This window comes from Tachyglossus aculeatus, chromosome 4 (genome assembly GCF_015852505.1).
Source record: "Tachyglossus aculeatus isolate mTacAcu1 chromosome 4, mTacAcu1.pri, whole genome shotgun sequence".
Taxonomy (NCBI): Eukaryota; Metazoa; Chordata; class Mammalia; order Monotremata; family Tachyglossidae; genus Tachyglossus; species Tachyglossus aculeatus.
In genome coordinates this window covers 40,074,764-40,091,403 of record NC_052069.1, presented here as the reverse complement: position 1 = coordinate 40,091,403, position 16,640 = coordinate 40,074,764, and the positions used below count along the sequence as shown (strand labels likewise).

The 16,640-nt window shown below is 50.4% G+C and overlaps 1 protein-coding gene across 4 annotated transcripts in view; it reads right to left on the bottom strand.

Moving 5' to 3' along the window:
• The window catches only part of SH3GLB1 (SH3 domain containing GRB2 like, endophilin B1), a 56,160-nt gene extending 50,301 nt beyond the window's left edge, over window positions 1-5,859 (bottom strand). For all 4 annotated transcript variants that reach the window (XM_038745080.1, XM_038745081.1, XM_038745082.1 and 1 more), the window contains exon 1: window positions 5,695-5,859. In XM_038745080.1, the coding sequence (XP_038601008.1) occupies window positions 5,695-5,760 (66 nt within the window). In that variant the 5' untranslated portion in view covers window positions 5,761-5,859. The remainder of the gene's footprint in view (window positions 1-5,694) is intronic.
• Window positions 5,860-16,640: the final 10,781 nt, after the last annotated feature.

The following is a 16,640-nucleotide window of genomic DNA, read 5'->3' as shown; positions in this document are numbered from 1 at the left end:
TGAGCCAGAGAAGATCTAAGCGGTCGCCTTATCTTTCCTTAGACTAGTAACCAGGCCCATTCAGAGGGGGTTGAATGCTAAGGAAAGCTAGGAATATCACTCAGTGGATCATAACAAAAGTTTACATTCATTTTAGGGCCTCGATATTTGCGTCCACTCAGATTTTACAGGAAAGAGAAAAAAAACCCCACAAAACTAAAAACGGACCTGCCGCAAACTCTCCAAAAAGGCAGCCAGAGCAAAAACTTCGGATGGAAGCTATTTTTAAATATCCAGATAGTCTACTTTCATTGCAGGCTGGTGGAATGAGTGAAATAGTGGCACATAGTAAATGGACTATAGTCTTCACACACTTTGATATTCACCCCTCTCCCAGCACTGATGTACATAACCATCTGTTATTTATTCTAAGGCCAGTCTCCCCCCTTTAGCGGGGGACTGAGCTCCTTGTGGGTAGGGATCATCTCTACCTACTCCTTCCCACTGTACTCTCCCAAGCATCTAGTACAGTGTTCTGCACACAGTAAGCGCTCCAGTTCCTTGCACCGATCTTACCTGATGAGAGAATGCTAGCAAGAGAGGCATGGGCTAGCGGATAGAGCATGGGCCTGGGAATCAGAAGCACGTGGGCTCTCATCCCGGAACTGCCAATGGCTTGCTGTGGGACCTTGGGCAAATCATGCCTCGGTTTCCTCAACTGTAAAGTGGGATTAAACCTGTTCTCCCTCCTCCGTAGACTGTGAGCCCAATGCAGGAGGGGGACTGGGTCGGACCTAATTAACCTGCACCTACCCCAGTGCTTTAGAACAGTGGTTGACCCACAGTAAGTGCTTGAATACCATTAAAAAAAACGGTAAAGCGTTATGAAGTGGGACCCACGTGGCCGGTTCCTGGACGCGGCAGGTCCTAATCAACCTGTGCAGCAGCGACAGCCTGGATCTCCCAACCGCCGAGGCCTCCAGCGTCCTCACATTCACCACCAACTTATGCCTCGCTCCTGTCCCTACCCCCCCAACCACTTCCCCTTCCCCCTTAGCACATAGGAATTCTCCCCAAAGACTCCTCTCCTCTCCTCCAATAGCCCAATGACCCCCAGGCCCTTGACCTTTATGCCTTTTTTCCCTTTGCCCCTCCACCCCAACCTTTCCAAACTACCTTTCCCTAACTGGGGCGGTCAATCAATTCTATTTATCGAGCACTTACTGTGTGCAAAGCACCATACTGAGAGCTTGGGTGAGTCCGATAAAACAAAACAGATACAGTTCCCGCCCATGACCAACTTATGATCTAGGAGCGTGCACTGCCTGGAGGCTGGATGACTTAAAGGGTTGCCTGGTTTCCCCCCTAAACGGGCTGCTCCTTGGAGGTGGTATGCCTACAGGCCGGCATCCCAGCCTCTTCTTTTTCCAAATTGGGGGGCTGGGGTGGGGGCTGGAGGAACTCCAGGAGAAATAGAGGGAGAGAGGCCAAAAGAAGTGTAGGGCAATTCCCTTGCGCTGCCAGTTCCCGAAGCAGGTTTTGCTCCAGACGAGAGCATGTCTGCCCAAGACTCTATGCTCCTCCAGGGCAGGCTGGGGGTGGGGGTCTTATCTCTAGTGTATTTGCACCAGGCATCTAATACAGTGCTCCGCTGACCCTGAGAGGAAATATTGAGCAAGACGCTACACTCCTTGAGGGCAGGCCGGGGTCTTACCTCTACTGCATTTCCACTGGGCACCTAACACAGTGCTCTGTAAACTGAGAGAGGGAATAAGCCTGTTTTTAAAGCAGAGGAAAAGAGGTCTAAAGGGAAGAGTACATGATAACCGGGGCAAACCTTTCTCCTTGCATTTTACTGTTGTTTCCTTACACACCACTGCACACTTGCCTCTTTGCGATCCCTCTCCTACTCGGGACGGTTGGTGTGCCTGACTGAGAAGAAATTCCATCACCAAGAACAGTAGTATATGGACTACCGGGAATAAAACTCTTTCCTCTGAGCACGTACACCCCTCCTCCACCAAAGTGAGACAGTCTCAATATATTCACAAGTGTATTACGCGATGCCGACAGTCTTTAAACCTCACTTTGCTTTCTCCTCCCGTTCGAAACCAAGTATGGAATTTCCTCCCCTTAGACATCATCAGCCTGGCCTAGTGGCAAAAGCCGGGCCTGCGAGTCAGAGATCATGGGTTCTAATCCCGGCTCCGCCCCCTTTCTGCTATGGGACCTCGGGCACCTCACTTTGCTTCTCTGGGCCTTGGTTCCCTCATCTGTCAAATGGGGGACGGAGACTGTGAGCCCCACATGGGACAGGGACCGTGTCCAACCTTGTCTCCACCCCGGTGCTTGGCATGTAGTAAGCGTTTGACAGATACCCGACTTATGATTATCATCACCTGGGAGTCCTTCATCAACCATTGCATGAAGCAAAAACTCCTCACCCTGGGCTTCAAGGCTGTCCATCCCCTCGCCCCCTCCTACCTCACCTCCCTTCTCTCCTCCTCCAGCCCAGTCCGCACCCTCCGTTCCTCTGCCATTCACCTCCTCACTGGGCCTTATTCTCGCCTGTCCCACCGTGGACCACCGGCTAAAGTCCTCTTCCTGGCCTGGAATGCCCTCCCTCCACACATCTGCCAAACTAGCTCTCTTCCTCCCTTCAAAGCCCTACTGAGAGCTCACCTCCTTCAGGAGGCCTTCCCAGACTGAGACCCCTCCCTTCTTCCTCTACTCCTCCTCCCTTATCGCCCCCACTCCCTCCCTCTGCCCTACCCCCTTCCCCTCCCCACAGCACTTGTGTATATTTGTACATCTTTATTACTCTATTTTATTAATGATGCGTGTATCTCTCTAATTCTATTTATTTTGATGGCACTGACTCCTGTCTACCTGTTTTGTTGTGTTGTCTGTCTTCCCCTTCTACACTGTGAGCCAGTAGTTGGGTAGGGATCATCTCTATCTGTTGCCGAATTGTACTTTCCAAGCGCTTACTGCAGTGCTCTGCACACAGTAAGCACTCAATAAATACGACTGAGTTGAATGAATGAATAAAGTGAGGGATGAAGTGGATGGACCAGCAGTTTTCCATTTAGCCGCCCAAATTCGGGGACCAAGGGGAAGGGAAGGCAGGGGAGCGACCTCTGGCCCGGAATGCCCTCTCTCCTCAAATCTTCCAGACAATCACTCTTCTCCCCCTTCAAAGCCCTACTGAAGGCTCACCTCCTCCAAGAGGCCTTCCCAGACTAAGCCCACCATTTCCTCAGCTCCCCCTCCCTTCCGCATCCCCGACTCGCCCCCTTTGCCCTTCCCCCGTCTCCCCGCGCCACAGCACTTTGGTCTATATGTATATAATCTATAATTCTACTCATTTATATCGATGCCTGTTTACTTCTCTGAGAAGCAGCGCAGCTGAGTGGAAAGTGCCCGGGCTTGGGAGTCAGAGGTCATGGATTCTAATTCCGCCTGTGCCACTTGTCAACTCTGTGACCTTGGGTGAATCATTTAACTTCTCTGTGCCTCAGTTACCTCATCTGTAAAATGGGGATTGAGACTGTGAGCCCCACATGGGACAGCCCGATTACCTTGTATCTACCCCAGCGCTGAGAACAGTGCTCGGCACACAGTGAGTGCTTAACAAATACCATTACTATTTGTTTTGATGCCTGCGTCCCCCCCCCTCTATACTTTAGTAAGCCCATTGTGGGTGGTGATCGACTCTCTTGATCGCTGAATCGTACTTTCCAAGCGCTTAGTACAGCGCTCTGCACACAGTAGGTGCTTACTAAATACCCCAGGGGCCGTTCCCCAGGAGCAGCAGGGTGGTTTTGCGGGTTGGAATACAGGCGCCTCTCTATAGGACCGGTCCCGGGGTCAGGGGTCAGAGGTCAGAGGTCAGTCTCCGGGGGCGGCCCTTCTTTACCTCCTTAAAACGAGGCGCTATTTCCAATTAAGGCCTTTAAATCATAGACTGAAAGGGGCAGGACGGTCCTCGATGCTTCCTTCCTTCCTTCCTTCATTCCATCGTATTTACTGAGCGCTTCCTGTGTGCGGAGCACTGTACTAAGCGCTTGGAAAGTGCAATTCGGCAGCAGAGGGAGACAATCCCTAACCCCACAACGGGCTCACTTCCATTTTCACTCACTCATTGATTCAATCGTATTTACCGAACGCTTCCAGCGCCGGACTAAGCGCTTGGAAGGTACAATTCGGCAGCAGGGCCAATCCCTGCCCACCGTGGGCTCTTCCATTTTCATTCACTCCTCCTTCACTCGGCCGTATTTATTGAGCGCCTCCTTTGTGCGGGGCACTGGACTAAGCGGTTGTAAAGTCCAACAACTGGGCAGCAGAGAGAGACAATCCCCGGCCACCGGCGGGGGGGGGGGGGGGGGGGGCGGCCGGGGCCGGTCTTCCATTTTCCTTCGTTCGCTCCCGGCCCCGTAGCGGGCGCGCGGTGCGGCCGTTTGGACCGCCGGGCCGGGCCGGACGGGCGGCCCCTCCCCTCCCCTCCCCTCCCCTCCCCATCCATCACGGCCGGCCGGCCGGACCGCCCGCCTTGGGCCGTCCCCGGCCGTCCCCCCCGTCTCCTCCCCGGTCCCCCCGGAGGCTGCTGGGCTGGGGCTGCGGCCCCGGTTTGGTCCGGGGACCCAGGGCCCGGCCCGGCCCGGCCCCAAGCTAAGCCCGCTGCCAGGGCCTGCCCCGGGACCCCCCACCTCCTTCCCTTCTCCTCCTCTTCCTCCTCCCCCTCCCCTCCTTCTCCTCCTCTTCCTCCTCCCCTCCTTCTCCTCCTCCCCCTCCCCTCCTTCTCCCCTCCTTCTATTCCTCCTCCTTTTCTCGTCCTCCCCTTCCTCCCCCCTCTTCTCCTCCTCCTCTTCCTCCCTTGTCCTCTTCCTCCTCCCCTTCTTCTATTCCTCCTCCTTTTCTCGTCCTCCCCTTCCTCCCCCCTCTTCCTCCTCCCCTTCCTCCCCCCTCTTCCTCCTCCCCTTCTTCTATTCCTCCTCCTTTTCTCGTCCTCCCCTTCCTCCCCCCTCTTCCTCCTCCCCTCCTTCTATTCCTCCTCCTTTTCTCGTCCTCCCCTTCCTCTCCCCTCTTCCTCCTCCCCTCCTTCTCCCCTTCTTCTATTCCTCCCCCCTCTTCCTCCTCCCCTCCTATTCCTCCTCCTTTTCTCGTCCTCCCCTTCCTCCCCCCTCTTCTCCTCCTCCTTTTCCTCCTCCCCTTCTTCTATTCCTTCTCCTTTTCTCATCCTCCCCTCCCATTCCTCCTCATCTCATCCTCCCCTTCCTCCCCCCTTCTCCTCCTCCCTCCCCCCTCTTCTTCTCCACCTCCTCCCTTCTCCTCCTCCCTCTTCTCCTCCACCTCCTCCCTTCTCCTCCTCCCTCTTCTTCTCCTGTTCCTCCCCCTCCTCCTCTTCTCCTCCTCCTTCCCCCCTCCTTCTCCTGCTCCCCCTCCTCTTCTTCTTCTCTTCCTCCTCCTCCCCCTCCTCCTCTTCTCCTCCTCCTTCCCCCCTCCTTCTTCTTCTTCTTCTCCTCCCCTTCCCCACCTCCCCCTCCTCACCCCCCCCCCCCCGGCGTCCGCAGCGGGCGCTGGCCGGGTGCGGAGCCGCGGACGAAGCGTTGTGGCAGGACCACCGGGGGGCCCGTGGGGGTGTGTGTGTGTGTGTGTGTGTGTGTGTGTGTGTCCGTGCCCCCCCCCCCCCCCAGTGCCCGTGGCGGCGCCCACCTGCACGGCGCGGCTGAGGAAGGTTCCCGCGTCGGCCGCCAGCTTCTTCATGTTGAAGTCCATCATGTTCGGCCCGGGGGACGCCCCGGAGCCCACGGCCGGAGCCCACCGGGACACGCCCGTCAGGACGGAGGGAGGGAGGGAGGGACGGACGGACGGGGCGGTGGCGCGGCGGAGAGGAGGTCCGGCGGGCGTTAGGACCCGGGGGGGCGGGGCCGGGCGGGGCGTGGCCGAGCCGCAGAGCCTGCCGGGACCCGGGGCGGGGGCCGGGCCGTAAACGGCCCCCCTCCCGCAGCGCCCCCTGCGGGCCCACGGCGGACGCCCGCCCGTCCGCAGCCACCCCTACCGACGGCAACGGCGGACGCGGACCGCGCCCCCTGCAGGACGCCGCCGCCGCCGCCGCCCGCGGAGAGTCACCGCCCCCGCAGGACAAGGGCGGGCGCGGAGAATTCATTCATTCATTCATTCATTCATTCATTCATTCATTCAATCGTATTGATTGAGCGCTTACGGTGTGCGGAGCACTGGACTAAGCGCTTGGGAAGTACAAGTTGGATGACCCCCGCGGGACAGCACCGGGCGCGGACAGCGACCCCAGCAGAGACCCGCGGACAGCGCCCCCCCCATCCCCCCCCACCTTACCTCCTTCCCCTCCCCACAGCACCTGTATATATATAATAATAATAATAATAATGATGATGACATTTATTAAGCGCTTACTATGTGCCAAGCACTGTTCTAAGCGCTGGAGGGATTGCAAGGTGATCAAGTTGTCCCACGGGGGGGGCCACGTTCTTAATCCCCGTTTTTACAGATGAGGAAACTGAGGCCCAGAGAAGTGCAGTGACTCGCCCAAAGTCACCCAGCTGCCAAGTGGCGGAGTCGGGATTTGAACCCATGACCTCCGACTCCAAAGCCCGGGCTCTTTCCACTGAGCCACGCTGCTTCTCTATGGGTATATGCTTGTACGTATTTATTACTCTATTAGTTTATTTGTACATATTTATTCTATTTATTTTATTTGATTAATACGTTTTGTTTTGTTGTCTGTCTCCCCCTTCTAGACTGTGAGCCCGCTGTTGGGTAGGGACCGTCTCTAGATGTTGCCGACTTGGACTTCCCAAGCGCTTAGTACAGTGCTCTGCACACAGTAAGCGCTCAATAAATACGATTGAATGAATGAATGGCAGCGCCCCCTGTAGGACAACGGCGGGCGCGGAGAGTGACTCCCGCAGGGCCCCACGGCGGGCGCGGACGGCGCCCCCTGCAGGATAAGGGCAGGAGCGGAGAGTGACCTCTACAGGCCCCCAGGGTGGGCGCGGACAGCGCCCCCTGCAGGACAACGGCGGCCGCGGACAGCGCCCCCTGCAGGACAACGGCGGCCTCGGACAGCGCCCCCTGCGGGACAACGGCGGGCGTGCGGGCGGACGGGCCGTTAACCGCCCCCCATCAGAATCCCTCCCCCTCTCCCCTCCATAGTGGCCTCAATCAATCGTATTTATTGAGCGCTTACTGTGTGCAGAGCACTGTACTAAGCGCTTGATGATGGACAGACATCCCTGCTTTAGAAGAATTCTTCTAGTACTCGTTAAACGCTTACTATGTACCAAGCACCGCCCTAAGCCCTCGGGTAGAGGCAAGTTAATCAGATTGGACACAGTCCCTGTCTCACAGGGAGCTCACAGTCTGAATCCCCATTTTACAGATAATAATGATAATAATAATAATAACGGCATTTATTAAGTGCTTACTATGTGCAAAGCACTGTTCTAAGCACTGGGGAGGTTACAGGGTGATCAGGTTGTCCCACGGTGGGGGGGGGGGGCTCACAGTCTGAATCCCCATTTTACAGATAATAATAATAATAAATAATAATAATAACGGCATTTATTAAGTGCTTACTATGTGCAAAGCACTGTTCTAAGCGCTGGGGAGGTTACAGGGTGATCAGGTTGTCCCACGGGGGGGCTCACAGTCTGAATCCCCATTTTACAGATAATAATAATAATAATAAATAATAATGATAATGGCATTTATTAAGCACGTACTGTGTGCAAAGCACTGTTCTAAGCGCTGGGGAAGTTACAGGGTGATCACGTTGTCCCACGGGGGGGCTCACAGTCTTAATCCCCATTTTACAGATGAGGTAACTGAGGCACAGAGAAGTGAAGTGACTTGCCCAAAGCCACACAGCTGACAATTGGCGGAGCTGGCATTTGAACCCGTGACCTTTGAATCCAAAGCCCGCGCTCTTTCCACTGGGCCACGCTGCTTCTAATAGGATGTGAAGAGAGAAGGAGTTCCGGGCCAGGGGCAGGATGTGGGTGAAGGGATGGCAGCGAGACAGATGAGACTGAGCTTCAGTGAGAAGACTGGCATAAGAGGAGCCAAGTGTGCTCAGAGACGTAAGGTAGGAAGGGATAAGCTAGGAAGTCCCTTCTGATCTCCCAACCTCCTGTCCCTCCCCACTTCAGTCTATACTTCACTGGGCTGCCCGGATTACCTTTGTACAGAAATGCTCTGGGCATGTCACTCCCCTCCTCAAAAATCCCCAGCGGTTGCCTATCAACCTTCGAATCAAGCAAGGCTTCAAGGCTGTCCATCACCTCTCCCCCTCCTACCTCACCTCCCTTCTCTCCTTCTCCAGCCCAGCCCGCACCCTCCGCTCCTCTACCGCTAACCTCCTCACTGGGCCTCGTTCTCGCCTGTCCTGCCGTTGACCCCTGGCCCACATCATACCTCTGGCCTGGAATACCCTCCACACATCCGCCGAACTAGCTCTCTTCCTCCCTCCAAAGCCCTACTGAGAGCTCACCTCCTCCAAGAGGCCTTCCCAGACTGAGCCCCCTCCCCGTTTTTCCTCTCCCCCTGCTCCTCCCCTCCTCATCGCCCCCCCCGCCCTACCCCTTTCCCTCCCCCATAGCCCTTGGATATATTTGTATACATATATTACTCTATTTTATTTGTACATATTTATTACTCTATTTTATGAATGATGTGCATATAGCTATAATTCTATTTAGTCTGATACTATTGACACCTGTCTACTTATTTTGTTTTGTTATCTCTCTCCCCCTTCGAGACTGAGAGCCCATTGATGGGTGGGGACCGTCTCTGTATGTTGCCGATTTGTACTTCCCAAGTGCTTAGTACAGTGCTCTGCACACAGTAAGTGCTCAATAAACATGATTGAATGAATGAATGACAAGGTGATTGAGTTCTTTAAAGCCGATGGTGAGGGAACTGAGGCCCAGAGAAGTTCATTCAGTCATTGTCGTATTTATTGAGTGCTGTACTGTGTGCAGAGCACTGTACTAAGCTCTTGGGAAGTACAAGTTGGCAACATCTAGAGACGGTCCCTACCCAACAGTGGGCTCACAGTCTAGAAGGGGGAGACAGACAACAAAACAAAATATATTAACAAAATAGAATAGTAAATATATACAAGTAAAAGAGAGTAATAAATCTGTACAAACATATATACAGGTGCTGTGGGGAGGGCAAGGAGGTAGGGCGGGGGGAGGGGGAGGGGGAGAGGAAGGAGGGGGCTCAGTCTGGGAAGGCCTCCTGGAGGAGGTGAGCTTGCCCAGGGTCACTCAGCAGATAGGGGTGGAGGTCAGCATTAGAGCCCAGGTCCTTCTGACTTTCAGGCCTGTGCGCTATCCACTAAGCCACATCGTTCCTTTTTATCCAGTTACTGGACAACAGCATGGCTAGATTTTCAGTATCTTTGGAAAACTGGCCATACACCCTCAAATCACCTGCATTTGACAAGTAAAACACTCGCCCAATCAATCAATCATATTAAGTGCTTATCATGTGCAGTTCAGTCAATCAATTGTATCTATTGAGCACTTACTGTACACAGAGCGCTATACTAACTTCTTGAGAGAGTACAATATAACAGTTGGTAATAATAATAATGGTATTTGTTAAGCACTTACTATGTGCAAAGCACTGTTCTATATATCTGATTATGCAAGATAATCAGATCGTCCCATGTGGGGCTCACAGTCTTAATGCCCATTTTACAGATGAAGTAACTGAGGCACAGAGAAGTTAGGTGACTTGCCCAAGGTGACACAGCAGACAAGTGGCGGAGCCGGGACTGAAACCCACGACTTCTGACATGTTCCCTGCCCACAAGTTTACATTCATTCATTCAGTCGTATTTATTGAGCCCTTACCATGTGCAAAGCCCTCTACAAAGTGCTTGTGAGTGTACAATGCAACAATAAGCAGGCACATTCCCTGCCCACACCGAGCTCACAGTCTAGAGGGGGAACTGTAAGAAATGATCGTGTATTTTTGAAGAAAAAATAATGCACCCAGCCAAAAGAGAACAAGCTCTTTCAGGGCAGAGAGCATGTCCGTCAATGACAATGCCCCAAAGACTTAGTACAGTCCTCTGCACCCAGGAAACGCTCAATAAATACCACTGATTGATTGAGGCGGTTGGATAGGTAAGAAGTGGGTTAGGAACTCATGGTTGCCTTCATCTCTTCAGTGTCATCTACCACCCAGATCGGATTCCCACCTATCCCATGGTCCTTGCACAATTCCTACGCATTTGTGCAACCATCAAGTGCTCAGGAAATATTATTTGGGAGTAAGGCTAGTGATTGATGTTGACAGTCCTCCAATTAATGGTAAAGTCTCCACATCCTCTGACCTTAATCTGGCCCGAGAATACTGCCTAATTTGGCCTCTTCCTCGTGCATTGAAAACAGCCCGAGAAACACCGAGTCGGGATTGAACTAATACCTCAAGATAGAAATTCAGGTTGGAGAATAGCCTGGTTTGAATAGGTATCTGCATAAAAGAGCGTGAAAATCTAAAGACCCCTTTTTTAAAAAAAAAAAAAATTTCATTGGACCTGCTGGAAGTCTTCCTTGTCTTTTAATCTTGCTGGTTATACACCCTAAAGTTTTACTTCTGCCCTAAGGTTTAATTCTTTTTATGTAGTTTTGCCCCGAAATAAGTGTTTAATTTGATGACTCTGCTGTTGAAACCACAAGTTTACTGGGTTCAAAATTAAGAATTAATAAAAAAAAATGTCGTTTAAGTTTTGCGGTTTGGGTGCTTGATTCTGAATCTCCAACAGCAAGTGATGCGCATCTAGCTTTACTTCTGTTTATTCTGATAACTTGACACCTGTCCACGTGTTTGGTTCTGTTGCCTGTCTCCCCCTTCTAGACTGTGAGCCCGCTGTTGGGTAGGGACTGTCTCTCTATGTTGCCAACTTGGACTTCCCAAGCGCTTAGTCCAGTGCTCTGCACACAGTAAGCGCTTAATAAATATGATTGAATGAATGAATGAATGAATGAGGTTTAACTGGGCTAAGTAGCCAAGCATGGCAACAAAGACAGCCATGTTTCAAGAGCAAGCAAATTTTCTCCTTCCTCCATGGCAGCGGTCTTTTGAAACGGTTCTGCCAGAAAGATGCAGGAAAAGAGGTCAATAATAATAATAATAATAATAATGATAATAATAATAATGGTATGTGCCAAGCACTGTTGCAAGCACTGGGGTAGATACAAGGTAATCAGGTTGTCCCACATGGGGCTCACAGCCGTGGCTCAGTGGCAAGAGCCCGGCCGTGGGTCAGAGTCAGAGGTCGTGGGTTCTAATCCCGGCTCCGCCACTTGTCAGCTGTGTGAACGTAAGCAAGTCCCTTCACATCTCTGTGCCTCACTTCCCTCATCTGCAAAATGGGGATGGAGACTGTGAGCCCCACGGGAGACAGCCTGATGACCTTGTATCCCCCCAGCTCTTAGAACAGTACTTCACACATAGTAAGCGCTTAACAAATGCCATCATTTTTTTTTAATCCCCATTTTCCAGATGAGGTAACTGAGGCAAAGAGAAGTGAAGTGACTTGCCCAAAGTCACACAGCTGACAAGTAGCAGAGCCGGGATTAGAACCCACAACCCCTGACTCCCAAGCCCAGGCTCTTTCCACTAAGCCATGCTGCTTCAAAGCAGGAGATGATGGGACAGGTTCAGAGGCAGCCGGAATAACAGCAAAGTAGGCTAAAGGCAAAAGACACTTAAAAACATCACAAGAGGACCCGGGGTCTAATTCTGCCTCTTATCTGCAGGGCCCTTGGGCAAGTCACTTCACTTCTCTGTCCTTTCCGCTTCCTCATTTGTAAAATGCTTTTCCTCCCTACTGAACCCACGAGCCTCACGTGGGACAGGACTGCAACCTGACCATCTCGGCATACGGTAAGTGTTTAACAAATGCCACAATACCCAGAGCAGGCCACTATTCTAGGAAAAGGATAGTCATTTTCCTCTTTAGCCTTAGGTTTTTTCAAGGTCATTCCTCAGAGTTCCTTCTGATATCTCTATCTTAGTTCCCTTCTGTCTCCCTAGTGCCTTATTATTTCCTCTCCGCTGCTAGAAAATACTCGGATTTGAATCTTAAATTAGCAGCTGAAAATCGGCTTTGATGGAGTTTTTCTGCTTATGGAAACTATGACTCCGTTCTCACTCCACTTCTTCATAGCCCATAGAAACATTTAAGATAGAGTGGTGGGGCGGAAGGAGAAAGAAAAGGAGACAATAGAATTGGTTTCCACGTTCCCTGACCACAAAGAGCTTACAGTCTCCCCCTCTAGATTATAAGCTTCATGTGGGCAGAGAACATGTCTGCCGACTCTGTTGCCTTAGACACTCCTGAGCTCTTAATGGAGTGCTCTCACACAGGAAAGTCTCAATAAATACCATTGATTGATTGATTTGATCGGGGGCAAAGAACATAGCTTGGAAACAGTGGTCGCTTATAGTCATTGTTTTATAGGGAAAGGTTAATGAGGCCATGTTTATTTAGTGCTTTCATATTCTCCAGTGAACGCTTTCATGTAGAACACATAGCAATTAAGACTATGAATAAAGAAGGCCAGCAACAATAATAGCTAAAGTGCTAAATGCCCAGATTCAGAGTTTGGAAAACTTGTGAGTTGGTGATACCTATTTTCCGGCCTCACCTTGACTGTTAAATGGAGTCATCACAATAAACCCAAGTTAAAAGAGCCCAATTCTCTCTCTTTCCCCCTCTCTCTTCCCTCATCCTTTCCTCTGCGATTAAACACATTTTAGGGCAGGCCTTCCACTTTCTAAGATGGGAGATTTCAGAGATGGTTACTGCCAGTTAAATCAAATCAATCGCATGTATCGTGCACTTACCGTGGCCAGAAGTCCATACTACGCACTTGGGAGAAAATGACATAACAGACTTGATAGACCCTCTTTCCTTCCCACAATGAGCTTTCAGTCTAGAGGAATAATCATTCATTCATTCATTCAATCGTATTTATTGAGCGCTTACTGTGGGCAGAGCACTCTACTAAATGCTTGGAAAGTACAAATCAGGTCCCATATGGGGCTCAGGGTCTAAGTAGGAGGGGAGAACAGGTATTTAATCCCAGGTTGCAGGTGAGGGAACTGAAACACAGAGAAGTTAAGTGACCTGCCCAAGGTTGCACAGCAGTCAGTGGCAAAGCCAGAATTAGAACCCAGGTCCTCTGACTCCCAAGCCTGGGCTCTTTCCACTAGGCCACGTTACTTCCAAATCAAATGTGAGGAAGCAAGTCAGGGAAGGGCATTTCTGTTTTATTTCTGGCCTACTGTTCCAAGTGCTTACTACAATGCTCTGTACTCTAGAGGCCCTCCACAAATAGCAGTATTTAATTAAAATGCATTTGAAAAACAATTAGAAGTTGGGTTTTTTTGTAGGATCTCTATGCTGTCTTTCTCCTTTCAAGGTTGCACCTGGAGAGTTTCCAGTACTCTACCAGTCATGACTATAAGAGGGAGAGTCAAGCAGAGGCCTATCCATACCATTCCTTGCTTGGGCAGTGGCTAGTGAGGGGAAGGCTATCTGCTACAAGTCAAAACTCATCTGTGCTGGGCAGCAGCGGTGCGGGAGAGAGTCGAGGGCAAAGACTCTTTTGTTGCACAGAAGGAGGCAATGGTAAACCGCTTCCATATTTTCACCAAGAAAACTCTTTGGATTCACTACCAGAAAGATTGCAGATGGAGGTGGGGAGTTGTGGAAGAGATGTGTCTATGGCGTACCTATGGGTCGGACAAGACTCGACAGCATATGACAACAAAACAACAGTGATGCCTTTAGGTTACAGAGTTTGAAAATGAATGCCATAAATTTAGCCATCTCTCCATAAAGAGAAGTCACCAGCAGGGCCGCTCTTTACCGAAGTATGTCAGGTTATTATCATTCTCCTTCTTCTTCTTGTTGTTATTATGATTATTATATTTAGGTCCTGACTATGCATCAGGCACTGTTCTAAACAATGTTCTAAACTGTTCTAAACACTGGGGCTAGATACAAGTCATCAGGTCAGACACATTTGCTGTCCCACATGGGGGGCTCACAGTCTAAGTAGGAGGAAGAACAAGCATTGAATCACTATGTCACAGATGAAGAACCTCAGACATAGAGAAATTAAATGCCCAAGATTACACAACTGGCAAGAGCAGGTCTTCTGATCCCAGGTCTATGCTCTTTCCATTAGGCCACGCTGTTCTTGCCGTTCTGGTAATATTACCTTTATCAAACTTCCAACTTTCTTACTTTTACTCACTATTTTATTTGGACAATGGCTTGCAACTACCCTATTTAAAGTTGCAACATAGTTTTCAGGACAGTGAGGCCAGTTATATTTAAATACGACTATTGAAGTTGGGCATCTAGCTTCTCAGGTTAGATCAGATACCAACTTTTCCTCATTTTTAAAGTACTCTTTCCTTTCTCGGTTGAAGTCAGAACAGTCTTTTTCATCTATCTGAGTATTCAGAGTCACTGCAGATCTGGCCAGTTTGCCTAGGCCTTCCATTTCTCCTCTTTGCTTGCATGGCAGACCCACTGGTCTGAGATGTTTGGTAATAACGACAACGATTGTGGTATTCATTAAGCTGTTACTATGGGCCAAGCTCTGTGCGAGATACAAGATAAGCCGGCTGGACACAGTTCCCGCCTCACATGGGGCTCCCAGTCTGAGGGGAGGAAGAACAGGTATTGGAAACCCAGTTTGCAGAGAGAAAACTGAAGCTCAGAGAGTGAAGTAACTTGCCCATGATCACACAGCAGACAGGTAGCGGAGCCGGAATTAGAACACTATCCCCTGATTCTAAGGCCTGTGTTTTCCACTAGGCCATGGTGCTTTTGGTCAATCTGATCCCCTAGAACCAATGACTCAAGATCTTGAGTCCAGTGATGAGAAAGGTTGAAGCAGCCTAGTTGTTGTTGTCTTACTCTGTCAAGTCGTGTCCGACTCCACAGACACATCTCTCCCAGAAAGCCCCACTTCCATCTGCAATCATTCTGGCCTAAGGAACAAAATCAAATGCATCAGTCAGTAGTTCTGCTCCTTAACCATCTTCCTCACTCAGTCTCCTTCCCCTCTCTAGCTCCACCATCGAACGAACCCCCAAAGGACGACCCATATTTGGCCACTGTTTAAATAAAGGAATTAATATATGTGTGAGTTGCAGCATAAATCATAAGGGTTGTGTGACTGTTACACGCAAGCTTGCCTTTTTATGAAAGGGTGTCCCTACAGCTCTTAGAGAGTCACCACTAGGCAGATTAATCTTCCATTTTGGCTAAAGAAGAGCTCCCTTGAACAAAGACGAGCGAAAATTTATATATGAACTAAGCAGGTTTTGTAAGGAGCAAACTTTACGTAACAAATGTTCAGTTTAAGGGAATATAGCTCCTCGTTCAAGACGTGATCAGTCTGATTGCATTTTCAGTATTAGAGAAGCTAGAAATGTACCTATCAGTGTTCAGGACTCCTTGTTTTTGGGTGCCCTGATAAACAACTGCTAAAAGTTGAGGGAAGAGCAGCTGTTCGGGGAAGAAATGCTAGCACCTGATGGATTTGGCATTTTGCCCAAGTGCCACACGAGCCCAGCTGTGCTGAAGTTTCCAGGAGGGGGTTGGGGGGACCCATAACTGAAAGAAGAAATTCGAGCCTGTTCGGATACGCGTCGAGTCTGGTCTCCCCAGCTGCTGTTGCCGAATTGATATCAGGGAAGTTTTGGGGGCCGAGGTGGAGGTTTTGGTAAGGGCCTTATGCCTCTGTGACACCCTTTCCCCAGGCCCTATGTCAGCATTCTGTTTTCGTGTTCCTCAAGACTTCATTCTGTGTGTGTATGGAGCAGGCTGGAATGACACCATAAATAACGTTTTATAAGAGAGTGCTTCTCCCTCATGGCATTGCTGCTGGAGCTTAATTTTTTCATTTTGAACCCTGGGATGAATGTGGAGGAGGAGAGAAAACGTGGGGGAAGAAGAGAAAAGCCGTGGGCGCAGGAGAGGGAGGAGAAACCCCAAAAGCCCAAGAGGAGGAGTCTTTTTCACCACTGCTCCATTAGTCCTCACTTGACTCTTCCCCACTGGGTTCCAGGATAGAGGAAAAGAGGAATTCCACCCATGACCAGGGTTGGTTGCACAATGATGACCAGAAACAAGACTGAGGTCTCCTTGTATTTTTTTTTTAATGACATTTAAGTGCTTACTATGTACCAGACACTGTCCTAAACTCTGGGGTAGACACGTGAAGCAGCGTGGCCTTGTGGATAGAACATGAGCCTGGGCGTCAGAAGGACCTGAGTTCTAGTCCTGACTTGGCTACTTGTCCTCTGTGTAATCTACGGTAAATCCCTTCCTTCGCTGGGCCTCGGTTACCTCATCTGGAAAATGGGGATTAAGACTGTGAGCCCCATGGGTCTAACCCGATTACCTTGTATCTACCCCAGGGCTTAGAACAGGGTCTGGCACATAGTAAGCGCTTAATGAATACCCCACTCACAAAAAAATACCCAAGTTAATCAGGTTAAACTCTGTCCCTCTCCCATACGGGGCTTACAGTCTTAATCCCCATTTTACAGATGAAGTAACTGAAGCACAGAGAAGT